Source organism: Saccostrea cucullata, unplaced genomic scaffold, assembly GCF_032062105.1.
Source record: "Saccostrea cucullata isolate Sc308-1 unplaced genomic scaffold, CSIRO_AGI_Scuc_v1 ctg3475, whole genome shotgun sequence".
In the NCBI taxonomy this organism is placed as follows: domain Eukaryota; kingdom Metazoa; phylum Mollusca; class Bivalvia; order Ostreida; family Ostreidae; genus Saccostrea; species Saccostrea cuccullata.
The window spans coordinates 50,159-77,363 of NW_026939371.1; the positions used below are offsets into that span (position 1 = coordinate 50,159).

The 27,205-nt window shown below is 33.9% G+C and overlaps 3 protein-coding genes across 3 annotated transcripts; 1 reads left to right on the forward strand and 2 right to left on the reverse strand.

The window, feature by feature from the left end:
• Nucleotides 1–1,772: 1,772 nt before the first annotated feature.
• LOC134252962 (cytoplasmic tRNA 2-thiolation protein 1-like) lies at nucleotides 1,773–12,189 on the reverse strand. Its single transcript, XM_062735493.1, has 14 exons — nucleotides 12,057–12,189; nucleotides 9,080–9,203; nucleotides 8,790–8,908; nucleotides 7,974–8,088; nucleotides 7,544–7,621; nucleotides 7,203–7,244; nucleotides 7,011–7,060; nucleotides 6,720–6,784; nucleotides 6,542–6,607; nucleotides 6,388–6,446; nucleotides 6,100–6,159; nucleotides 5,017–5,104; nucleotides 4,816–4,852; nucleotides 1,773–2,804 (listed from the first exon to the last, which is right to left on the reverse strand). Exons 1-14 carry the CDS (start codon nucleotides 12,111–12,113, stop codon nucleotides 2,571–2,573), a joined length of 1,194 nt encoding a protein of 397 aa, XP_062591477.1. The 5' UTR covers nucleotides 12,114–12,189; the 3' UTR covers nucleotides 1,773–2,570.
• Nucleotides 12,190–16,452: 4,263 nt separating this feature from the next.
• LOC134252960 (uncharacterized) lies at nucleotides 16,453–18,276 on the reverse strand. Its single transcript, XM_062735491.1, has one exon. The coding sequence runs from the start codon at nucleotides 18,274–18,276 to the stop codon at nucleotides 16,453–16,455; it is 1,824 nt and encodes a 607-aa protein (XP_062591475.1).
• A 7,126-nt stretch (nucleotides 18,277–25,402) lies between these two features.
• Nucleotides 25,403–26,183, forward strand: LOC134252964 (oligodendrocyte transcription factor 2-like). The gene has a single exon (XM_062735496.1). The coding sequence runs from the start codon at nucleotides 25,404–25,406 to the stop codon at nucleotides 26,181–26,183; it is 780 nt and encodes a 259-aa protein (XP_062591480.1). The 5' UTR covers nucleotide 25,403.
• The last annotated feature ends 1,022 nt before the right edge of the window (nucleotides 26,184–27,205 follow it).

The window sequence follows — 27,205 nt, forward strand, 5'->3', positions numbered from 1 at the left end:
CTCCACAATGTAGATCAGGGGGAAAAAGTGAAATCAATCAAAACTAAGTCATAGGAATGACCAAATGACATAGCATTGACAAAGGATAAAGATCTAATGTATATCGACTCAGATAAACGTACTGTCAACAATGTGTATAAATACAAAGAGATACATACGTAAAATTATCATCACACTGAAGGAATGGAAACCTAACAATGTCTGCAGTACATCCTCGGAAGATATCTTAGTCACTATGGACAAGGCCGAAACGAAACAATCAAAAATTGTCCGAAACTCTGGTTTTGTAGAGGTTCAAAAGATTCAGTATGCTGACAAGGTTCACTTGCTGTTTTCTTCGTAAAACAGTATACAATCAATCAATCAATCGTACTACCTCAAACACATCTGTGAAAACAGAAACCTGGATATCTGTGTAGATGACCATATAGTTTGTGCAGTTGTGGTAGTCAGTCAAGCTGGAAAGCTTCGATTTCGATACACTGGCCACCCGTCCATAGCTTCAGGGGCAATAACACCGTATGGCATAACAACGGACAGTCAAGGTCAAATCCTGACATCAGACTGTGACAGTTATACATTCACATCCTAGATAAGGATGGAAAGTTCCTCCGTTACATTAATAACTGCAATATTAAGAGTTTATGTGTAGATTCCAAAGATTATCTTTTTGTGGCTGAGCTGAAAAGCGGTAAAGTGAAGAAAATCAAATACATGAAAATATTGTAAACCAATCTCTACAATATATTTTTCTCCAAACTTGACAACATATGGAGAACTGGTCGGCAACAAAGTAATGACACTTCAGCTTTTTAAAAATTTTCAAATTTACACCTAGTATTGTGATGCTATAGCACGATTTCGCTGTAGCGGCAATGTAAAAACAATTTATGATCAATGGAGTAGAAAGACTACATCTGACTCCATATACTCATCCACACTCTTCAAAAGTTATGTCCCTTGGCCGCCATCTTAGGGGATAAACCCATACAATCCACACAGTAGCCTTTGTAGTTTTCAGGTTTGTAACTTTGTCATTTGACTTTAAAAAATCTCTGCCTTTTGTGTACTGATTGCCCCAAGATGGGGCTACCCACACCTTGAAGGGAAAAAAATTAAACACAATGGATTTTTTAAGCACACCCAAATATCTGGTAGCACAAAGAGGAGAAATGACGTTTCTTTCCCTTTTGGTTGACCCCGCAAAGGGAAACAACTTTTGCAAAGTGCAAGTGAACTATTGTAACATTTATAAACATTTCTCACTGCTGAGAATTGTATGATGTTTAGATTTTAATGCTGTGATTAGTATTCCATATCCATGGGACAGTTTACTTTTAATATATTTGCCAATACAAAACTGTAGAATTTATAAATAGACTTATATTAATTAAGGTATACTTTAAAACTGTAGATTATTACTTTTTATATGATTTGTTCTCTCTGTATGTATAACGGTTATTAACAGATTCATTTTTAAAGACCAATAAAACAATTAAGCTTTTTTTTTTACCTTTCACATTTGCATACATCAACTTACATGTAGTCTTATGATTTGCTGTGCGCAACAAAATAGTGACTTACATGTAATCTGCGTCAGGATTAAAGTCGAATGATGCCTCTATTTTTATGTATGCTCTTTACAAGGGGATGCTCCAACTTGTGGTGCCCTTGTTATATTTAGTGTTTATATGTCAAAAATAAAATTTAAATTAATATATTCAAAACAGTAAATTTTAAGTCATTTTATTCGATATTGTCTCATCATTTTTATAGGTCAATCAAACATAAACAAATAATTTTGAGAAAAGAAAATATCACTCAAAATGATACAATTTTCTCTCCAAAACTGTCCAAAATGCATACATGAATTGACGGGGATAAAAATGAAATAGAAAGTAAAAATAGCAACAAAAAATAAAATAAATCTGTTCCTTAAGTTGCCTATGCTCAAAGCAGAAACTGCATTTGGAGGATGTTTAATCTAATTAAACTGTTGATTTATAGTTATTTATTTGATTTCAACACCACAAAGTTATGAAAATGCCTTTAATAATTACATTTTATTATATCTGGTGATAATAAATACAGTCGTGTCTTTCAGAAAGAAATCCTAACAGATGATTTTGCAAAATTGCGAAATATTTATCAAAATATGTAAATTTTACAACCAAAATAATTAATTATTATATTAAGCAATATGACATCATATGTCTCTCTCAATGGCTATAAAAGATTTTCAAATGCAGTGTTTAATGAATTTGATTTCCTACATTTAATCCTAATTTGTAGTTTTAAATTTTTCATTGGCTAGAAATATGAATAGAAATACCGAAAAACATGCCTATAACATAGAGCCAGGGATGTACAATTTCTTTTGTTACATGATTCTATAAACTTAATTTAGTATATCCTTTAAGTTTTCAATCATGTATTTTACAGTCAAAGGAATGAAAATCAATTTACTATAATTTGTATGAACATGTATTACAGTCATCTTTCGGGCTTTTTTGGTATTTGAAGCAAGAAAAACATCAATTGCATTTCAGTTCATCTTATAGTAAGATATATCAGAAATCTATCATAGCTGGGTCTATTTTTCTTCTGTCCAGCTGTACTTTCTCTAGTTTGTCTGACAAACAACCACTACCACACGTACAGTTTTCACATTTTTGTTTTGTGTTTGGTGATCCTGAGCTCTCTGTTCCTAGTGTTCCTGATGCATCATCAGTTGTCTCTTTTGAAGTTTCTGAATTTGTTCCACTGTCAGTAGCTTCCGACTTCTGGGCCAACATTTCATTCAGCTAAATATCAAAATATTTTTTTTAATTTATTCCTTATAAAAATAAGCCATGCATAGGAAAACTTTGATTGAATATTGTTGTGTAAATTTTAAAATAAAACTTCCATGAGAATGAGTTTCACAAAAGATATACATTAAAATTTCTTTAGAATATGAATACTATTTTCATTTTTTTTCTAACACATTTTACTTTAAAGATGAATTTTCCATGTTAACAGAAACAAGAGGCCCATGGGCCACATCGCTCACCTGAGAAGCTTTGACAATTCTGTCCTTTACGAGATTTACCCCTTGTAATACATATTGTGACCCCACCCTACCCCACTGATCATAATTTAGACAATTTGAAATCTACACTACCCCAGGATGCTTCCACATAAGTTTCAGCTTTTCTGGCCAAGTTGCTATTTAGAAGAAGATTTTCAAAGATTTTTCCTATATATTTCTATGTAAAACTTTGATTCCCCATTGTGGCCTGGCCCAATCCCCAAGGGGTCATGATTTGTATAATTTAAAATCTTTACTATCCCAGGATGCTTCCACATAAGTTTCACCTTTTCTGGCACAGTGGTTCTTGAGAAGAAGATTTTCAAAGATATTTCCTATATATTTCTATGTAAAACTTTGATTCCCCATTGTGGCCCCACCCTTCCCCCGGGGGTCATGATTTGAACAATTTAAAATCTTCACTATCCCAGGATGCTTCCACATAAGTTTCAGCTTTTCTGGCACAGTGGTTCTTGAGAAGAAGATTTTCAAAGATTTTTCCTATATATTTCTATGTAAAACTTTGATTCCCCATTGCGCCCCGCCCTTCCTCCGGGGGTCATGATTTGAACAATTCAAAATCTACACAATACCAGGATGCTTCCACATAAGTTTCAGCTTTCCTGGCCTAGTGGTTCTCGAGAAGAAGATTTTAAAAGATTTTTCCTATATATTTCTATATAAAACTTTGATTCCCCATTGCGCCCCGCCCTTCCCCCAGGGGTCATGATTTAAACAATTTAGAATCTACATTTTACTAGGATGCTTCCACATAAGTTTCAGCTTTTCTGGCCCAGTGGTTCTTGAGAAGAAGATTTTCAAAGATTTTTCCTTTATCTTTCTATGTAAAACTTTGATTCCCCATTGTGGCCCCACCCTTCCCCCGGGGGTCATGATTTTAACAATTTAAAATCTTCACTATCCCAGGATGCTTCCACATAAGTTTCGGCATTTCTGGCCCAGTGGTTCTTGAGAAGAAGATTTTCAAAGATTTTTCCTATATATTTCTTTGTAAAACTTTGATTCCCCATTGTGGCCCCGCCCTTACCCCAGGGGTCAAGATTTGAACAATTTAGAATCTACATTATACTAGGATGCTTCCACATAAGTTTTGGTTTTTCTGGCACAGTGGTTCTTTAGAAGAAGATTTTCAAAGATTTTTCCTTTATCTTTCTATGTAAAACTTTGATTCCCCATTGTGGCCCTGCCCTACCCCCGGGGGTCATGATTTGAACAATTCAAAATCTACACTATACCAGGATGCTTCCACATAAGTTTCAGCTTTCCTGGCCCTGTGGTTCTTGAGAAGAAGATTTTCAAAGATTTTTCCAATATATTTCTATATAAAACTTTGATTCCCCATTGTGGCCCCGCCCTTCTCCCGGGGGTCATGATTTGAACAATTTAGAATCTACACTATACCAGGATGCTTCCATATAAGTTTCAGCTTTACTGGCCCAGTGGTTCTTGAGAAGAAGATTTTTTAATGACCCTACCCTATTTTTGTCTTTTCTTGATTATCTTCCCTTGCGAGGGGATATGTCCCTTCAATTTAACAATTTAAATTCCCCTTTACCAAAGGATGCTTTGTACCAAGTTTGGTCAAAATTGGCCCAGTGGTTTTTGAGAAGAAGTCGAAAATGTGAAAAGTTTACGGACGGATAGACGGACGGACGGACGACGGACACAATGTGATCAGAAAAGCTCACTTGAGCCTTCGGCTCAGGTGAGCTAAAAACGCTAACCTTGCGTCTCTCTTTGTGACTTTTCCCAATTCCAAGTCTGTGAAGGAAAATAACAATGGCTGTTCAAAACAATTCCAAATATACACTCTATCTGAAAATTTTATTAAATACACTCTATCTGAACATTTTATTAAATAAACTTTATTTCATATTGTAATGACATATACATGTACTAAATCAACAGATTTGTTGAGTGTATACCTTGGCAGTCCTCTGTTGAGTCCCTCCAATAGAATACAGGCCTTACACAGGGGATTACTGGAGATATAGCCACACCTCTCACAAGTACCTGTCAACAGAATCAAAATATCTCAGATACAGGCCTAACACAGGGGGTTACTTGAGATATAGCCACACCTCTCACATGTACCTGTCAACAGAAATAAAATATCTCAGATACAGGCCTTACACAAGGGGTTACTTGAGATATAGCAACAGCTCTCACAGGTACCTGTCAACAGAAATAAAATATCTCAGATACAGGCCTTACACAGGGGGTTACTTGAGATATAGCAACAGCTCTCACAGGTACCTGTCAACAGAAATAAAATATCTCAGATACAGGCCTTACACAGGGGGTTACTTGAGATATAGCAACAGCTCTCACAGGTACCTGTCAACAGAAATAAAATATCTCAGATACAGGCCTTACACAGGGGGTTACTTGAGATATAGCAACAGCTCTCACAGGTACCTGTCAACAGAAATAAAATATCTCAGATATAGTCTTTACACAGGGGATTACTGGAGATATAGCCACAACTCTCACAGGTACCTGTCAACAGAATCAAAATAAGAAACAAGTTCCAGTCAACAAAAATAATATATTTATATCTACAGTGTATATTATCATATTATTTTATATATGACCAGCATTCAACAGAAATTCAACAGATGTCTTGAGTCAGGGGTCATGAAATCCACATTTTTGGAAGAGGCACCCTTTTGACTGCTGGATGTTTAGGTGTAATTATCTCCCTGTGAACCTTTGGCATGCAGGAGAAGATAAAGCCCCATTCCTAACATCCCAAGAAGGCAAGGATTATGAAATTCAAATGTTTGAAAGTAAACCACCATGAATGCATCAACCTTAGCAAGATGTATAAGGATAGACAAAAAAGGGGTTATGAATAAGTCACTTGAGTGACTCAGTTAGTCTTAAAATCCACTACAAGCATACAATATGATTATGTATGAATAAGTTTAAATATCCAATTTTACCTTTTTTCACATTTTAATTAGAATTATGCATGTAAAAAAATAACCTTCACTAATAAGAAGTACCTTGTACTGGTAGCTTCACTGCTTTCTTCACTGATAAACTCTCCCCAGAGTGAATGATATCTGAAATTTAAAACATAAATATCGACACTGAGACAATTTATCTTCTCATGCTCATTCATGAAAGTAATAAAAAATTGAACATGACTAGATTATCTGTTTGGTATCCAGAATACACTCAAGGCATTCTAAAGTACTATTGTCTTATTTATTAAATGTAATCAGTGCCCATATGCATGGCTACTTTTTGTAAAAAAAAATTTTAAATTGATGTTTGAGATTTTGACCTACCAATTATTGCCCTAGGTCGGATTTTTTCCAAGTCTTTTATGTAAGCCCTAGCAAATCCCCTAGACAAAGAAAAAAGGATCAAATTATACAAAACTTACATTCAAAAATTAAAATGATATATTAATTCATTTTGAAAGACATAGAAGAGTCTTACCTATAAGCATTGGGTGAATATATACATTCGGTGGAGAAGTAATCCAGCTTCTTAAAGTAGGCATACCTAGTAAAAGGAAATAAATTACATGTATATTGTCTATTTCTCTAAATGTACTAAAAGTTCTTTTCACTCAGGTATCAAAAAATTGTGCTTCAGATCTAAAACAATGACTTACATGACAATCTCTTTCTCGTAAGTATACTTGAATGGTTTACTTCTGGGGAGGGCACCCTCATTACCCTGTAATAAATATAATTTTTGAAATTATCTTGTTCATTCTTCAAATTCATGAATTCAATTATTTATTTTTAAAACCTTGTTATTGTTAAGTTATCATATCGTTCAAAATTGAAGCAGCTATATCAGAAAAGCTAGGTAGCCACTACCATCTTGAACACAGCCCAAGTTATAACAAATGGTTGTATGTTTTGTGTAATTTACATCTGACACCACTGTTTATTAATACCGTGGTGATTGCTGTACACCTCTGTAATCTTCCTATATCACCTCTCAGCACTGTAAATATATACAAAGTAAAAATTTATCACACAAATTGAAGATTTTATCATGATATAATTTTTATAAATTAAAATCACTAAAATTTGACCTTTGTCAGTGATTTTACAGAAGTTGTTCAATTCTAATATGTTTAACTTACCATTCATTATCACAGTCTCAGCTATGTCATCTGCATTGTGTCCTAAAAATGAAGAAAAAACAGCATAATGAAATACGAACTGTATCAAAGACTACTTGTTCAAAAGAATAGAATGATAAATAAAACATTTTCAAATAACCATATCAAATAAATGGACGAAACTTGTTTTAGACCACAATTATAATAAAGAATTTTTTCCATCTTTATGTAACTTTATTCAGTGATGATACTTATGCTTTCATGAAACATTTTACAAAAGGTAAAGCTGTATCATTTTATAACTATCCTATAACTAACCTGTTACTATCCTATATCTGACCTGTTACCATCCTACAACTAACCTGTTACTATCCTGTCCACTTTCATCAGAAGGGCTCCTCTATCCAAAGCCTGGCGCCTGAACACTCCGCAGAAAGTACCTAAAGATATAACATTTTTATAGAATTCACATCTGATTCAACACAGACCTCTATGGACAGATCTCAGTATCTCTAGTTGACTATCTGATCAGACAACATCAAGATATTTTAAGAATTTGAAACTTGAAGCAGAATTAGCCAAGTCTGATTCTCAGATGATGATATTCAATCTAATTTCTATGAATTCTACATGTATGTAAATCTAATAAATTCGGTAAAAGTAAGATTCTGTTAGAATGCATATTCAATAGAGGCATACCCCTGCTACTGCAGTAAGGGTCTTTTATATTTGTTCAGACCTGTGACAATTTTAATGTTTTAACTATTGACAGATTTAGCATAAGATACATACAGTTATTTTTCAGACCGATCTGTTTGACAATGGCGTCCATGGTCCATCCATACAGCTCCTCATACGACACAATCTTTAGGGGCAGCTCATACTGCTGCTGATTCCTCTTAACCGTCTGTAACAATCAGGAAGACATAAGCTGATGACAAAACATACATACTAACATATACATTGTGATAAGCAATTAAAGATAAACAAATCTGTATCTAATGAACAGATTCAGTTGACCAGCTTGCCAACATGGAACAAGCAAGACAACTACAACTAGAAGCTTCTGATTTTAATTTTCTTTTCATAATGACAGCTTCTTTTTTATTGGACTTTCAGCATTGCTTTGTAGTCATCAACTTACTAAAATGCTTCTTGCGTTCATGAAAATGTGCTTGACTATGTAAAATATATTGTTTCAACTAATTGGATGCTGTAATCTTGTCAGGGGCTGCTCACTCCTCCATGGCACATGATGGCACCTTACCCCACCTCTGATGATCAAGAGGTCCATGTTTCCTTTGCTTCAAAATTTGTATTGTTTGTTATCTCTGTAGCAGAAATCATTAACTATTTTGATGTACAAACTTTTGACTAGCTTCTAACCATTTTTTGTTGTAAACAGCAAATAAATTCCTCCTGATTCTGGCTTATTCTACATTTTAAACAATTGAATTTACTGAAGAATGTAATCCCAGTTCTGTATATTCCCTTTATACACAAGTACTCCATATACATGAACAAATATCCCACCAACAGACAACTGTACCAAATATTCTTTAACCCAGTTTGGAAGGGACATGAGAAAAAAAGAATGAGGGAGCTTACCTCTAGGGAATCATCCCTGTACCCGGTGATCCCCTCGTCCACGGACAGCAGTACCAGGTTAACACCGTAGTCGTACCTCTGGTTCAGGACCTTAAGGACGTAAGCCAGCACAGTGGAATCTGGTAACAATATGAAAATGTTTTTTTTTTAAATAAACTTTAAAGGGAGTGTGAAAGCGTAGCATGTACATATAAGTATAGATCATATCAATTTTGAAAATGAAAGGATATTTTAAAAGATAAAATATTATATGCATAAATATAACTTTCAGTAAAATTTCTAATCCTAACCTTTTCCGCCTGAGGCTCCAATGGCTACCGTTTCCCCTCTAACAAAGAGATTGGCATCTGTGATGGTTTTATGTACCTCCTCTTCAAAGGCAAAGTAAAAACAGTTCTTACACAAGGCATCCCCCTGTAAAAAATATGAAGAGTTATTGCATTAAGCCAAGCCATAATATTTTTTGTTTGCAATGCAGATGCTGAGGCAATATTTAATTAACCTGTAGGTAGGTCTTTTCTTAAATGATCAATTTTAGTTTTCAGGGTTCTTTCGGAGTGTAACAAATCAAGATTATTACACTATAGCAGTATAGGGTGCAATGTAACCATGATTACAATACTCATACTATTCGCAAATCTACAAATGAGTCTTGCATAAGAATGTAAATGGTTAAAATGATGGTATTAAACTTAATGTTATGAGAAAAGAATCTAAATACCCCGGTAGTAAAATTAACTTCATTGATTTCATACATTTCTTTAAAGAGTAACAATATACTTTATCATGTTTATTGTTACAGCAAAGTATTCACTTTAGGGCTAAATAGGATGAGAGGAACTTGGACCCTCCCACTTTTAAATTAAACAGCCAGGGTCTAGATTTGGTCATCCACTGAGAAAAATAGCCCTGGACGGTAATTTAGGCCTCCAATGATTACGCACAAAACAATCTCATCAGCAAGTCCCAGTATTTAATGCTATTTAAAATCGGTTTATCTCCACCAGGACAAACCGCTGAAGCGTGACAAAGATATCTTGTCAAGGAGACGGATCCCCGCTGACAAATTTTTCCTTCCCTGACAGAAAACTTATTAACAGCATTCTGTTACGACTCGATCTCTTGCGCCTGATTTGCGCTGATGTGCGTAGATTGTCACTCTGGTCTCGGGACTCGAGACACTCGCCGGGCGCATCCCATTGTCCCAGCAAATTAAATCGTTCAACATGAAGCGTGCGTTTATTTATTCCTAATTAGTTAATTTGGGATTTCCTTAGTCGGGCGTGTATTTGTGCAGATGTCGGACGGGAGGTTTTTGAAATGTTCCGTTGGGAGAACAGACAGAAAAACTCACACTTGAATCAATTTCATCTCCAGGTTTTCCGACATGTTTATTACAACAAATTCATAGAGATGACAAAGTCTTTCTGTCATTTGATCTTGATAGTATCAACAAAAGCTCCCACAGCCATGAGACAGCCACAAAGTCAAAATTGAAACTGGATGGAGAGAACTTACATTAAATTTACTCTGGCCTGCTGTCTAGATGTAACATGTCTAAAATATTTTCCTTTTTAGAAATACATTTGGTTGACATGCTAGGATCAACATTATCCTGCTTTCTTTTTATTTTTTCTAAAGCATTTATAATCATCTAATCATTTAGATAATAGACTGGGTGATTTATTTGTAAACAATAAATATGACATTTATTAGAAATGGCCTTGACTACTTAAAAAAAAAAAATCATAGTTACTTAATGATTTCTTTTAAAACATATTATTAATAACATAAATACTATACACATGTATATATTGCCATGGTCATGATCATGATCATGATGAATACTGTGTAAATGTGTAACTTATGCATTATTTGAAAGCTCCTGAAAGCAGTCTTTAAGAACAAATGAAGAGAAAGAAGTATCTATACTGCATTGCATATTAAAATGCACTCTGCATGACCATGCTGACTGTCAACGGAAAAAAACCCACATTTAAATATGGATAAATCTATATATCCTGGTTATACAGATAATTAATATGAAACATAATTAAAAATCTGATTTCTTCATACGTCCTGTCCCTGTTTGTTTCAAAAATTAAGTACTGGCTCTGTAAAATTGCTTCCAGCCCTATATCTTCCAACTTCCAATTTTCACAGCATGCCCCTCTCCGTGTTGCCTTGCAGCAACTCTTTAAATCCAGGGTAAAGATGGTCTTGACTGAGTCCTATCAGATCTAAGGTTGTGAAACATCAAAGCAATCACTTCAGGCCCAAGATCTTCACAAAAACAACTGGTGCTCAATGCTTTCCCCTCTCTTTCCCATATGTATTTGGCTTTTGGGGTTGAATATCTGAGAGGGGCGGGCTTAAAATAGAAACCAGAGCCGCTTGCCTTAATTAAGTTTTTTCACTCCTAGGGAAATATATGCTACGCTAATACCCAGGTGCTCTTTTCCCGATTGACAAGTGAAGACCGATTCTAAAGGTAGAACTTTTCAGTTCCTTAAAATAAGATGCATAGAATCGGTTTCAAATTCAGCTCTAATTATATGATAATCTCATCAAAAAGGTGATGGATCCCCAGACCCTCTAGGTCCGCCTTTATACTGCTTGGAATCACTTTACAGACCATAGACATATTTTATGTACTGATAGCATTTAACTTTGGACAGCTGATGAAATAATATTCTATTAAATCCTTTATGAAGTCCCAGCATTCTACTGGAAAAACTACCTAATTATTTGCAGAAAAGCAACCCTCGTTAAATTGGTGGCCTGCTGTTTCCCAGTTGACTTCAGAATGAAAATGATCTGGGTATTTACATTAGCAAACAAATCAGACATTTAATGTGCTCCACAACAAAAACTTTTCCCAACCATAATTTACATTTCACCATCAGCAATGTCAGTGCCATGACTCATATGAAGAAACTTTAGCTATGAATTTTGTCCACTTGAAATTAGTTAGTTTCAATTGAAAATTTAATGCGATAGAATAGATTTAATGAAAATCAATAAAACATTAAAATCAAAGTTAGATGGTGCACAGTGTTATAGTCCTAGATCATCATTATGAATTTATGATCATATGACAAATTAATCAGTAAAAAATATAATTAACTTTGTCTTAACAAATGTTTACTTGACTGCGATGGCCGTTTCTTTCTGTCTTTCTCTCCTCATGGGAAAACTAATGAAAAGGAGAAAATTCGAGATGTCACGTGTATTCGGTAGGTCTGAATGATTTTTTCACAGACTTACTGTTTTTGGTCGCTTCAAAATAGCTCCAGAATCACAGAGGTTACATTTGACAGGCATTGTGATGGTGTTTGCCGATGTAGAATAGACTAATAAACCCTCATTTTGTCAACAACTTGTCAGACTTGTGCAATCTAAGTGAATCTTTTCTTCTTGTTTTCCCGAATGTGCTATTTTAGCCTCAGTAAATAAAAGAGTTCGCTGTTAAAGAGGAGTAACTCTTGTCAAACTGTATTAATTAGGTCTTCGGATTTGCCAATAAGGGCGAATAAAGTAACAAAATTCAGCCATATACACTGCAATTTTTCTCTCTCTCTCTTTTTTTTTTGGGGGGGGGGGGGGGTGGTGGGTGGGGGGGGGTGGTGGGTGGGGGGGGTTAGATTCATAATTATCCTTGATTATAGAATTTTAAACTTGAGTTTGGTAGAAATGATGTAATTGTTGACTAGTCTAATCATGCTAATTCGTTGTAGTATTGCTTGAAATACCTAATTTAAAATGCAGCATCAGTAAAATTCGAAATTTCCAATAACCTTCTTCTCAATTTTACTCTACCTCACGTTTACCTATATAATTTCTGAAAATAAGCATGTACTTAAAAAGTTTGCTTATGAATTACTTCACGAAAGACGACCAGAATTACATTAATGTAATGAAAATGATTTTTTTTTTTTGGAATGCCATTTATATTACATTTTTACACATGTATTCTGATCCAAGTATCAAATGAAATGAAAATAGTTGTCCTAGAATTTTTGAATTTTAAAAGACATATATCCATGATTGTCATATTTGTTCAGTCAATATATAGTAATAAATACGCATTTTTAAAACAATTATCATTATTTACAATTTAAACCTTTACGGTGCTTAATTAGGTAAGATGAAATTAACAACCTTTTTGAATACACATGACCATGCCCTTTGTGTTATGGTTTCCTAATAAAACCAAAACATATAAATTCGTAAACATTTTTTATTTAATTGTTGAATAAATAAAATGCAATTTGCTAAGAACCGACTTTTTCGATGTAATGTAATCTTGAGTCCACTATGTTCTTGTGGAAGAGTAGAGGATACTCATCATTATTTCTTCTCATGCAAAAAATATACAGAAGCCAGGAAAGAATTTTTTGACAAATTTTTGCGAATGGGTAAAATACATACTGTCAATACTCACACTTTACTCTGGGGAGACAAATCGTTAAATGATGTTGAAAATGAATATCTATTTTCTATTGTACAAACTTTTATTAAAAAGTCAGGACGATTTGGTTGATACAGTAATTATTTCTAATTGTAAATCTTATACGGCATGTTTATTACATATGAATGTATTCTATTGAATGTGTTATACTTTGATTATTATGTATTATATTTTTTCTGTGTTATTTCATTTTAAGCTGAAACCCACTGTGTAAATATGTTTGGTATAATGTATATGTAGGGAGAGGGCGTAATAAGTTTTTAGAACTTTTGCCCAATCCCAATTGTAAAGTATATACAATAAAATATGTTCTAATCAAATCAAGAACCGCCACTTTTTTGCATTTGAAATCAAACATAAATATTAATTGGCTCATTTCCTTATCTTTTTTCCCCTTTTTCAAACAAACTATTTATATTTAATTTTCACAAATTGAGTATAAAAATGACATGTAGGCTACAGCCTTTTTACCTACAAGTACTTGTATATGGAATAAACAAATTTAACGTTAACACTGCTTGTGAATCAGATTATCACAGTTTTCTCTGCTTGTTAAAGGAACACATGCAGTTTTAGCTAAAAAATTTCAAAATTTGTTTTTCATTTTTTTTTTATAATTACAAATTTTAAACTTATTTAGGTATTTCCAATGCAATTATCTTCAAAAATTTGACTTCCAGTTGTTGAGATATAAAACAGATTGGATGCATTGGCAAAGTAGACAAATGCACAATTGCAATATTGCATATATATCAAAAAATAATTTTCCTAGATTTTTTTTATAGCAACGAATGGCAGGAATTTAGATAAAAATGAGTATGTTTTTTAATGGTTCTATACGCATAAAATGATTCTAAGCACAATATGAAAAATAATTTAAGCAATAATTAATAAAAATAATAAGATTGAAAGATTTTTCAGAATCTGATTTTTCTGGGATTGTAGAACCTTTTTCAATCACTGCGAATGGCATGCGACAGTGGGTACCCGAGCCCGCCCTGTACAACAGGCAGAGAGACAAAGCAAATCTTGACCCCCTGTTCACTCAAAACCACATTAATGGCTAAAATATGAGTCCGGGAAACACGAATAAATTATCATATCCAACGCGATTAAGTTAGGCAGTCATTGATGGGTCGTCATTCGTTGATTGAGTTTATTGGGAAAATCGTGTTGAATTACCCAATAAATCGCCGACTTTCATTCATCTCGGCCCGTCCCCTTGACCGGTGCGGTATTTTATTTCCCGGGCGACAGATTTTTCATCATCGTTTTGAAGTTGAAACTTCGCGGGAGTGCGAGGTTTGGGTAATCAAAATTACACATCGAACACACCCCGCCATAATTCTGACGTCGGGATGTTGTCGGAGACGATATTGACATGACAGACTTGGTCCAAAGACACCCCTCCCCCCACCCGTGAATCGGACAAACAACGTATCTGAAAACAGTTTGATCCATTTATGACTTTATGTAGAAATTTCCCAAACATGTACAACTTTTTGCATTTTTCCCAATTGCGATCAGTGATATATTTACATTGTATCTTGATTATTTTCAATATTTTAAAACGGGGAATGAATTCATTCTTGCTAGGTATTTGACACAATTGTAAAAGCGTGGAAAATGTTTAAAACATCTTTATAACTCTTTGTATATTACTGAATTTACCTTCGTTTTTCTAATTCATAATAGGATTTTTTGTTTCGTACACAGGTGCTTGATGTTTTCAATTTATATGAAATAAATGAGATCAAAATTCTTCATATTATAATAATAAGGTTATTATAGTATGGGAATTTTTATTTATAAAGAGAAAAGTTAAAAACGTCAAGCGCCTGTGGTATTGAACCATAAAATTTAAAGATACAGTGACATCCCCATGTTTATGTAGGAGTTATGCAATGAAATGCAAAGCACACTTGAAAGCATGATTGAGAAAACCAAGAAATGCCATTTTATCCATTAAAAGAAAAAATAAATAAAACAAATTTTCAAGTCCCTAAAGCTCATGTACGTTCGTGATATTTTTTCCCAAAAACAAGCCAGAATTATAACATATACTCGTATTTACATTTACAGCTTACTTGTTCCAATATTAAAACAAGCATTGCATGAATATGTGGAAAAAAAATCTTTTACACGATTTCAGTTGTTGATTCACGAGATATAAAAATGAGCATTATTGTCATGTTCACAATTTTGAATTTATTGGATGGTAACTATGCAACTTAGAATATTTATTTTAAACATGATCAGATATCAGGCCCCATATAGGAACTGACTTAGTCAACTTTCAAAAAAGTACAACTTTTGGAAAACTTTGAAAATGAAACAAAGAGCTATATGTGTTAAGGGCTTGTTTAGGCCCCTACTTGAAATTTTTTTTTATTGATCATGGTAGATGTTGAGGTCATCAAGTAACTCATGAAATATATCTTTCATTGTTCAACCCACTCGTTTCCATGGAAACAGCCTTCAAAAACCAAACCTTGGAATCTGACTATGTTTGGCATAGATTCATAAATGCACCTGTATCATTTACGGAATATTTACAAAAAAAGCAATTCAGTTCATCACTTAATTGATCCAAAAAAAGAAATTTTAAATTAATGAATTATAATAAAATTAAGTATCTGTTTCCATGGCAACAACTGAGAGATAGTAATAAGGAAGCAAGTACTTATAGTTTAAGTTATATTTCATTTTTCTCCATAATTACATAAATGGTTCAAGTAATTTTGAATAAACTACTTATTTTTTCATAACTGATAGAACAATTGATTAATTACAGTGTATTTAAAAAGATGAAAGATACTTTTGTTAAGATCATAGACATCATTCTATTGTATACTTATACATTAGAGACTCAAAGTATGTAGAGTTCACATTCTATTGTATACTTATCATGCTTATACATTAGAGACTGAACGTATGTAGAGTTCACAAGTGTGTATGCTCAAATATTTTGATACAGAAAAAATTACTTTAGTGATTTTACACATTTAAAAAATGTTTTTTTAAAACCTGAAAAAAGTGAAATCAGTTTCATCTTATGAAAATACAATGACTCTCATTGTAGATCTCAAATGGCTTGAAAGATTCTAAAAATGATTTTATGTTACAACAATGGTTATATTCAATAAACAAGAGATTCTTTCTATACCAGGTACATGCATCTACATAATTATGTTAAGTTTCATGTTCTCTACAATGGAAGACTGCTGTTGTAGAGGACAATCGAGATGGTTTCAGAACTTTGTCGTGTCTCTCTATGCCAAGATACCATAAGACACTCGCTACATGAGCGCAGCACCCGACCATTCTGGCTCCAACTTTACAAGTGCAGTACCAGCCTTTAATAGGGAGATCTGTTCCACAAGAGTAGTCAATCCAGAGAGTATGAACTGCAGCCTTTGTATGTCTTGACTGGATCTTAACCTGCAGTAGCGATTCATTCTCTTTGCAGACCAACAAATCAAAATTTCCTTCTTCCGATATATGCTCACGTGCATAGTTTGGTGCTTGCTTGATTTGATAGACTCCTAGGGTAATGGATCTCAAAATATCTAGAGATAGTCTAGGAAAGTCCTGTAATGATTCTCCATCGAGTTTTCTATATGCAGATCTTCGTCTAGCCAAATTGTTTTCTTCCACAAACAGTTTCAAAGGATTTTCCATAAGTGACCGTTCCAGCATCTTTCTTGCCACTTCATCATCCTCTGGCTGTTGAATTAATGCCCCCTTATATTTGTTCAGCAATCCACAAATAATTTTTACAAGGTCTCCAATGCTTGGAATCATGCTGTTGGGAACAATCTTATCAAAAAAACGAAAGTGTTTGATCCTAGCATTTGTACTCTCTACAACCCATCGGCATTTTGTTACTAGGCGTGTAAGATTGGCATCTTGGGTGGAAAGTTGTTTCGACCCTTTTGGGAGACAGATGGGCATTTTTACCATGTAACCACTGTCCTCTAAAAACTTCACGGCATCCTTAAATCCTCTGTCAACCAGAAAGATGTCATCTTTCTGAAACCAAGATGCCATGTTTTCCACGTTGTTTGTTATGGCATGCTTTGTGATAGCTGCATCATTGTTATGGCCATCTGAGAAGTATGGTCCTAATACTGACAATATATATCCGTCTGTTCCAACAATGACCATGGGTTTGACCAACGGTCTATGCTTGTGCATACTAAAGGACATTCTCTGAAATCGATAGTCTTGACTCTTCTGAATAAAGATGTATGTTCCGTCAAGGACTACAACAGCTTGGCCTGGCTGGGTTGTAAACAACTTCTGAGCTATTGGAGTGGTGTGACTGGTGGCCATGTCATCATGGTTGATATGTTGAAAACCCACTGTGTGCGGAACAAATGTTTCCATGAGCGTTCTCCTTACTGCATGTATAATTCTTTGAATGTGAGTTGTCTTTAATCCAAATATTGTGGCCAGAATTTTATTCGCCAATCCAACCCTCAATTTCATAAGAAATATGCCAAGGCATGTCCTGACTGATCTGTTTCCAGTATTTCTCACGGTTGACAAATACTGAACCATATCACTGAAATTTTCTTTTGTCAACCCAGTCAGATCCTTATAGTTATCTTCTGTCAACTGAGATGACACATCAAAGTTCAAATGGGAAGATGTTGATTTCATTTTTCGCCTAAGATTATTTAAAAGATCCAGTATATCTGTGCGTGAAAAGAATTCAAAATCCTTTGATGACTGCAGTTCTTGCAATGCTGCTGATGTGAAGTATTTATCATTCATGTGCTTTTTGCAACAACGATTTTTCTGTAAAATGAAAATTCCCTTTTCAACAAATACTTGGGTCCTGGCATCTGAAGAGACTTGTATCAATCGATGGCGATGACCTGCTTCTTTTTTGCACACAATACAGTAGCGATGAGTCTTTGGCGCTGATTTGATATGCAGTTTGATAGATTTTGGGGACGCAAATGTTTGAGAATGATCATCCTCATTATCCTCTAGCATGTTAATTTGCATGGTTCGACTTCTCGTAGAAAGAGTTGACCTTGTTTCTTTGTAAATCTTAGCAGTACATCGTGAGCACAGACGATCCGTATCAGTAATTACACGCTGCAATTCTTTGGTAAGGTATATGTTTAAAACACCAGTAAAACAGTGTCTACTATTCCCAATCTGGCAGCGCTTCTCACAAAAACAGCAGATAATTGATTTTACCATTGTCCAACGAAGAAATAATTGCTAAAAATGGAAAATAAAATCAGTTTTTCATCATTGCAATCATTTATCATAATCCAAACTAATTCTGAAATATCTCTGTTGCATGCTTGTATTGCAGATTTATTTATTTTAATTATGTGGAGAGAGACAAAAAATAAAATTACAGCTAAACTGATATCCTGGAGGAGATTATGTTAAACAGTTATCTCTGAGTGCTCTAAATGAAATTATTAGGATTTAATAATGTGACAAGCAAATCATTTATAGCATATGTTCATGTGTATCCACACTGACAAGGAATGTTAAACTATCTGACTACTGAACTATTCATTGAAGGCTACTACACACACTGTCACTGTTCATTCAAACTGGGAATTTGTCAAAGGGGAATTAATGCTAATACTATGTGTATCAGAACTCTCTTTTGACTTTTCTCTAAACCTAAATCTTACTTTTAATTAAGTTTGAAAATGTCATTTGAAGGGCTATAGCCACCATCTTCTTTTGTTTTAGGAAATTTAAATTCTATGTTAATGCTTTTATTATTATTATTATTTTTTTGTATAAAAAAGTTAACAGTCACACCCTCTTTCTGTTATAATATTAGCTGCAGAACTGTAGCTCTCCGAAAAATATATTGATAGACCGGAGAGCTACAGTGCCATGACCCACTGAAAAAACTGCATGTATATTTATTGCGCACAAAATGTTGCGCTTGTGTAATGGATTAATTCTTCCAAATTCTTACCTCGATTGCAAAAAAATCAGATTTCAAAAAAATTGTGCACTCTACTATCAAGTACTTTCGTAGCTGACATCTACACGAAGCGAGTTAGGCCGAATTATCTTACAAACCAAAATGGCAGTATAAACAGACAAAATTTTCGATGATCTCAATTTCAGGGCCAGGAGGGCTATAAACAACAACCATAAGGTATGTTTTGTTGTGGATGCAGTGAAAGATTATGTTAAGAATACATGATTAGTAATATTTTGATATTATAGTTCTTAAAAACATGGAGAAATAAATCGATAAACAGCGCACTTTCTGTGCGCAATAAATATACAGTTTTTTCAATGGGTGCCAGGCACTGTAGCTCTCCAGTCTGTCAAGTTATTTTTTTGGAGAGCTACAGATCTGCAGCTATTATAATATAAAACCACACTGCTAACTTTTCAAGTGCCCATCATATACTAATCATGACCAATAGTTAAATTCTTAGGTTAATAGATTCAAATATCTTTTTTCCCATTTGTTCTTGTTAACTTAAATCAAATATTGTTCTAATATTTTTCCTTTTTACCATTTTATTATTCAATCAACATTCAATATTTTCAAGTAAATACTAGCACACTTACTGATTCTCAAACACAGCAAAATCTTTCCCCATCTCATTGCAGTTTTATGTGTATAAATAAATTTAATCTTGGGAGGTTTTTCTTTGAAAATAACCACCTCTGTTACTGTTTGATAATTAAATTAACTGGAATATGCTTTTATATACAGGAAACAAAGAAGATATTTTTCTGTATATTGGGACACAATCTGCTTACCTTAATGTCCTTATTTCATAAGCCATAAATGTAATAATTTTGTGTGCAAATTGTTGCTGTAAACCTCAGGACAAATGTCTGAAAGAAAATACAAGGCTATTATAAGATAAAACAAATACCTAACTATTTTATAATTCTTATTTTTGTGTATATGTATATATAATTTTTTTTGGAGTGGTTTACACCCTAATGTATAGCAATAGGGCCCCATTGATTTACACCCTAGTGACCCACCATACTTATAGAACTCATAGCCGCTCCCTATGTAAATCTGTAAATGACGAAATATAAGTATATATAGGTCTACCCCTCTATAGTATAGAGGGGGTAGACCTATATATACTTATATTTCGTCATTTACAGATTTACATGGGGAGCGCCTATGATCGAACTATTGGAAACTTTTCATTGACCCGAATCCGTAGCAACAAATATGATGCAGTTTTATCAGGTCCAGTACAATCTCCTGATTTAGCTATATAGCTTTAAATAGCTATATACCTGTACGAAATGTTCCACCCGGAATATAGGGGGAATTGAGGCGTACTTGGAGAGTGAATTCCGGGCGTCAGTTTGTCTCTCTATATATGGTGATACACAGGTTCCAGGAGTAACCCAAGCGGAAAACAAGAGGAATTGGGCAGGAATATGAGGCGAAAAATGCAAATGAGCTACGCCCGGAAAAATAAATGACGCCCGGAAAAAAATTACGCCTGGAAAATAAAATTACGCCTGGAATAGAATTACGCCTGGAATGTCCTTATTATTATATAATACTATGTGACCTAAAAACCTATATATTTACCAATGTTAACAAAGAAAAACATTAGATTATGATTTACAATGTTAGAGCTAAAAATTCAGCATTTTGAATTGTAAGAAAACATAATGTCGGGTCATTAACATATAGCAAAATATAACATAAATTTTGTGTATTAAGGGACACTTAAAAACATCCAAGATTGAGTGTGTATTTAGAATTAAACAAACTTTTTACAATACCGGTACATTTTATCCCTTAAGTAATCATATTGAAACAATTTAGTTACTCAATACAATTCTTCATTTACTCAGTAGTTTACAGTTCCTCAGACTCACTGCAGCCTGTCACTATCAGACTGTTATTTCTCAGAAATGTGTGCAAGGAAACTCAAATATCTAAAGTAATTTTAGGGTCAACAAGTTATAACTATAATCATTCTACATTATCCTAATCAAATTTACTCAAAAAGGTACCAGATTAATTAATGATCACACCTACCAGCAGATACTGTGTTATCCAGAAGAAGTGTAAAAGCCTTAACCTTGAAATATCTGCATTTCCTATTTCACCCACACTAAACTCCCTCCTTCATGATCAAATTCAAACTTAACCCCTATCTGAAATGACCCTTAATTGATAATTAAATTGACCAATCAGAGGCTTTTACTTCTCCTGAAAGTTCCAGGCGTAATTTTTTTCTATTTTCCTGCTATTTTACGCCCGGAAAATCTGAACTTGCCAATTGACGCCCGGAAAATACAAATGACGCCTGTAAGACGTCTCTTCTTCTTTTTGAAAATTCCGTCTCCGCCTCAAGTACGCCCGGAATTTGCCGATTCCTGCTCAACTCCACCCAAATTCCAGGCGGAATCCGCCTTTATAATTCATACAGGTAGCTTTATTAAGCTATTCAAAATAGCTTTATTTAGCTATTTTTATACAGCTTTTCACAAAAGTGTTTTTTCCTGAAAATAAACAAAAAGTCGCATGTATTTGACTCTTCATATTTGTACTATGGGCTATCAAAACAACAACCAAAATCAAAGATAGTTCTACCTTTGCAGCTTTTGAATACTTTTAAGCAAAAGAGAATTTCTATTGTTAGACTAACTGTCCACTACCTTGGGTGCCTTGAGGCATGATTGCTTCTCATTGTGCTGAACTGTTACCAATCAATTATCTTGTTGAACATAATTGGTCTCCATTATAATATCATTGCAGAAGTAACTGTATCAATTGCTTTATATAGCCCCAAAACTTGTAAACCTTTGAGTACAAAGTCTCTCAAGGAGACGTAATTTGATGAGTGAATTTTACATGCATTATTTTAAGAAGAGTTCAAAGTTGTATATCATCACTGCACCAAGGTGCGCTTTTTTGTACATACTGAGAAAATTACACCTTTGAGAAAAAATTAGAGTAAAATAGCTAAATTAAGCTATACTGAATAGCATAATAAAGCTATATAGCTATTTAAAGCTATATAGCTAAATCAAGAGATTGTACTGGACCTGTTTATGCCTTGCCAAAGATAAAAAAAAATTATATGCATACCAGTTAACTGGAAATTAATAAGAGACGTAATATTATCGTTATACTATCGGAAACAACTCATGCGCACTTTGAAAAAAAACTACAATGTTATGTTCAGCGTAGACTTGACATCCTAGAGCTGTCAAGAGTATTGGTTTTAAATCACATTAAAATATTTTTCAAACAAACTTTAAACATGATTAAAGGTTATTCTTATACTAAATTAATATATTTTATTTTTTAATGAACCTATTACCTTTGAAGGCGTGTTTAATCAGCCTGCCTCTCATCGTCTCAGACGTCTGTTTACATCTTCTAAGCAACAATTAAATGTGTATTCCGATCCCGATGCCAAAATTAGGTCTCGAAAACAAACAATTTTCGAAATTTGACCATGAGCGCAGTTGAGAACATGCATGAAATTTACATATAATTTAAAGAATTTATATTTTCATATTTATACTGAAAATCGTTTATGTTCTCACTTGCGCTCATATATAAATGCTTAATAGTAAGTAAGGAATGGGTGCCATTATAGTAAATAAGCCGAAGTATATGGTTTTCAAACACCGTGAAAAATTATACTACAACGAAAATCGAAATTATCTCCATATATTCATTTAATATAAAGAGTGTTTAATTCATTCAATACAAATTATCATCTTCTTAGGTATTTTGTAAATTCATAAATCTTAGGGGCCCAGAAGCCCTCTTAACAAATTTAGCTCTTTCCATCGGTTGTTTTAATTTGAATATTGTATTAAAATTGCAACTTTTAAATTAAAAAGAAATCTTTAACGAAATTCAAAATATCTAAATTCAAAGTTATACCGGTACATGAGCCTTTGCTTCATTTAAAATGGTCTTAGATTCCAATCGCGGTTACAGAATTAGAAGCAAAAATTTTCATGGGGATAAAATTTCATTGATTTGCCATCTAAAATAATTTCATAGGCATTAAATTTCGCTGTTTTGATAGTAACCATATAAAATTATTCAAAATATAGTCATATGAATTTTTTGTGTGGGATTTAATTTCGTTGATAATTCTTTACAACGAAATTTAATCCCCAAGGAATATTTGTCCATCAAAGTATATACAGTCAAAACTGCCATAGCGACCCACTGTATTAAGCGACTCACCGTCACATGTGACCGTAAAAATTCCCCCCAATGCTTTTCCCTATATATTCTACCTGTATTAAACGACCACCTGTCTAACGCGACCAACGACCGTGATTTTCCTGACCATTTTTAGTCATTTCAAGCAATTTTACCTGAATTTAACGACTATATAATTTCCGATTCCTACTTTCGATTTCGGTCGAACATGCTTCGTTTTGGTCTTTTGGATCAAAACAACTACAGACATGCTTTTATTTCATTCAATAATTACGAATAAAACAACATTTATAAATGAATATTTTTACTTACGCTTCGATATTTATTGAATAAACATTAAAATCTAAAAGATAAACATCACGTTTTTCTGTCCAGTGATCGAGCGCCATTTTGAAAAAAAAACGTTCGAGGTCGATCCCGATGTCATTTCATGCTAAAAGGTCCAAATGGATATTCAGCTATAAAACCTGCCTGTTTAACTTTAATTAAGACGTAAATAAATCGTAGATGTTTATTTAAGTGCATTGTGACACCAATGGGTATGTAAACACACGCTAGCTAGCACCCACACCAAGTGATAATTGAAGTGATTTAAATCACAAACAGGCAATTATAGACACGGTAGTTCAGTAATGAACAAAAATTAATTAGGTTAAATAAATATTTCAGTCATAAATATAAATTAATTTGATACCAAGTGTATAACAAAAATCATGATAAGTTTTTATTCTTAGTTTTATGCAAAACATACAAGGTTATATATTATACATGTAGGCTATCATGTAGAAAAAAAAACAAACTATTATTAGGGGGGGGGGGGATTGCAGTTTTTTTATACTGTATGAAAAAAAAATAATTATTTTCAGATGTTCACAATATTTCCCAATATTCAAATGACTCATGTGCAGATCAAGAAATTTTTATTTCTTAATAGGACAATTGTAAAAGCATTTAAGAGTTGACCAGTACTTATTAAAAAGTCTAAATAAACATAAGGTGTTATAAAATACATATCAACATATACACATATGCTATTTTCAGCACTGTATTTGTTGAACACTGCAGAAAATAAGCAACCTGTATTAAGAGACCACCTGTCATATGTGACCTTTTTTCCTTTCTCCGTTGGAAGGTCTCTTAATACAGGTTTGACTGTATTAGAATATGCTTATATAGCAATTTTGCAACACGACAGAAATAACTACAGTGTATTCATATTTCTATGAAGAGGAGAAAAAAAAAAATTTTTAGAGCTGATATTTTAATACATGTATCCTCGCAACTTCATTATTTATTGTATTTTTAATGTTATTAGTACGCATACAAGCGTATTTTCGGATGCCAAAAATATGTTAATTTCCATCAGGTTTTCAAAATTTCAAAGGCAGGTATTAGTATTAAATGAGTTCTAAGAGCAAGGTGTACACTGGACAACTTATCAGAACAATCTGTACCTATATCATAATTTATGTTAATTAAATTTAATGAAAACTAAAATTAAAAAATGTAAATTAGTTATCATATAAAGAAGGGGATTTGAATTGAATTAATGGTTTATTCATTATCAAAAACTATGCTACGAATATAGCCTGAAAAATAATAACGGGCACGAAAATAAAAGTTAATCAGATCTTTAGCATGATTTGCTTGTCCTGTTTCAAGAGTATTCTTCTAAAGCGGTTTAGAATGAATTGGGCAAACACACACAAGCCATAGCCCCTAGGATGGAATGTGATTCTTGTCTGCTGCTTCAAACGCTAGCCCCGCCTTCCGTTTTCTTTGGAAGTAAAGGGTCTGCCAATCTCACCGCCGGCTGATTTCACCGTCTGAATAAGAAACAAATTCAAGACATTGTCCCTGAAGTAGGGACAAATTGATTCGTGAGGAATCGTTCATTTTTCAGTATCTTGTAAACGTGTTGAGAGTGCTTGTCGACGTAAGGTTTGATGAGGATATGAGCGGCCCCGCGCAGCAGACGACAGAGAGAAATATGTCATCGACGTCATCGTTTGAGATGGACTCCGACGACGTGACCATCGATGACGGCGATGATTCTCAGAATTCCACTTCTATGTCGTCTGTGTTTAATTTTCCCGACAGCCGTCATCAAAGTGATGATAACACACAGTACAAAAGTGAAAAGAAGAAAGTCATTGCCAGCAAGTGTATGGACGAGAAGGAAGTACAAGATTTAAGACTTAAGATCAATTCTAGGGAGAGAAGGAGAATGCACGATTTAAATTCAGCACTGGATGGACTACGGGAAGTGATGCCGTACGCTCATGGGCCATCAGTTCGAAAACTTTCAAAAATTGCTACATTGTTATTGGCCAAGAACTACATACTTATGTTAAACAATTCTTTGGAGGAGATGAAGAAACTAGTGAGTGACATTTACCAGAACCACCCCAACAGACCAAGGGCGCCACCCGCGGCTCACCTGCACCACTCGCACCACCTCCCTGCCCCACATCTCTCCCCAGTATCCTCTATCACCCAGCTCCAGCATCCACTCCACCCTGCTGAGGTTGAAAGCATTCGTGCTAGTTCTTCTAAGGAGGGTCCAATGACGCCATTACCGAATCCTCACGAGCGACATATGCTCCCACATCGATGGCCCGTGCCGTGCGCGTGCAGTCAATGCATGATGGATTCCATGAGGATGGGCTATGGAACCATAGCAACTAAGTATCCAGGGGCAGCTATACCGAGTCCATCTTCCTTTCGAAAGTAAATAGTAACACTGGAACCCTGGTGTCTTGATGTTGAAGTTATTGTGACCATGTGCCATAGCTAAAGAAATTGTGCCTTCCCTTGTGATTTTTAATTTTTCATCATTGCTTTGGATGTATATTTTAGGGAAACATTTCTGGGATCAAAATTTGATTCACAAGGCAATTTATAACTTTTTTGTATATAGTTTGTGAATATTTTTTTATATCCATTGACTATGCATCCAAATATTGTATCGCATGTTTGGACATACAACGAAATATAGGAGAAAAGTGCTTTTATTCGACGTGAAATATTGAAAGTTTAACATATAATTAATAAAATTGCAGCTATGTAATAAACATTTTACCCCCTTTTTATATTTATAATTTGTTTCATTTTTTAAATATAAGCACATTTTTTTTGGTCAATTACACTTTATATGGAAAACATCGAAAATCAAACGATAAACATAATTTCAGAAAATGATATTTTTTCCAATCATTTGATGTTAAATTACAAACTAAATTCTCCCAATAAAAACTTCATAAAACAGAATTACAAAGATTTGAAAGAAGACATATTAACCTGTATGAGTAAGATACATTGCTATGCTGCTTTATCTAAACATGAAGAAATCGACCCGATTCAGGTATCGTCAATAAGTAACATATCTTTCGTAAGTATAATATATCAAAAAGGTTTCCAGCTAGGTGTCCCGTGGGGATAAGGAGAATTTTAAACTCTGTCAACGCCCCTCATTTAACCTTAAACAAACATGGCTTCACAAAAACACATCCATAGGATTCACAAGTGTCTTACCACAAAAGTGTACCCCAATATTATATATGCCAAGACCTGATGCGTTAGTCACATTCAGACATATGGACAAGATAATTAGTTTTTATAGAAACACTTCTCAAATAAGCTAGTGAGAGTTTCTGTCTAACGATGGATGGAATGCATGAATTTTACAAAGTTTCTTGGCAGAAAAACTATATTGTATGATTAAGAAATTTTGATTTCTGTATGTTCAAACTCATG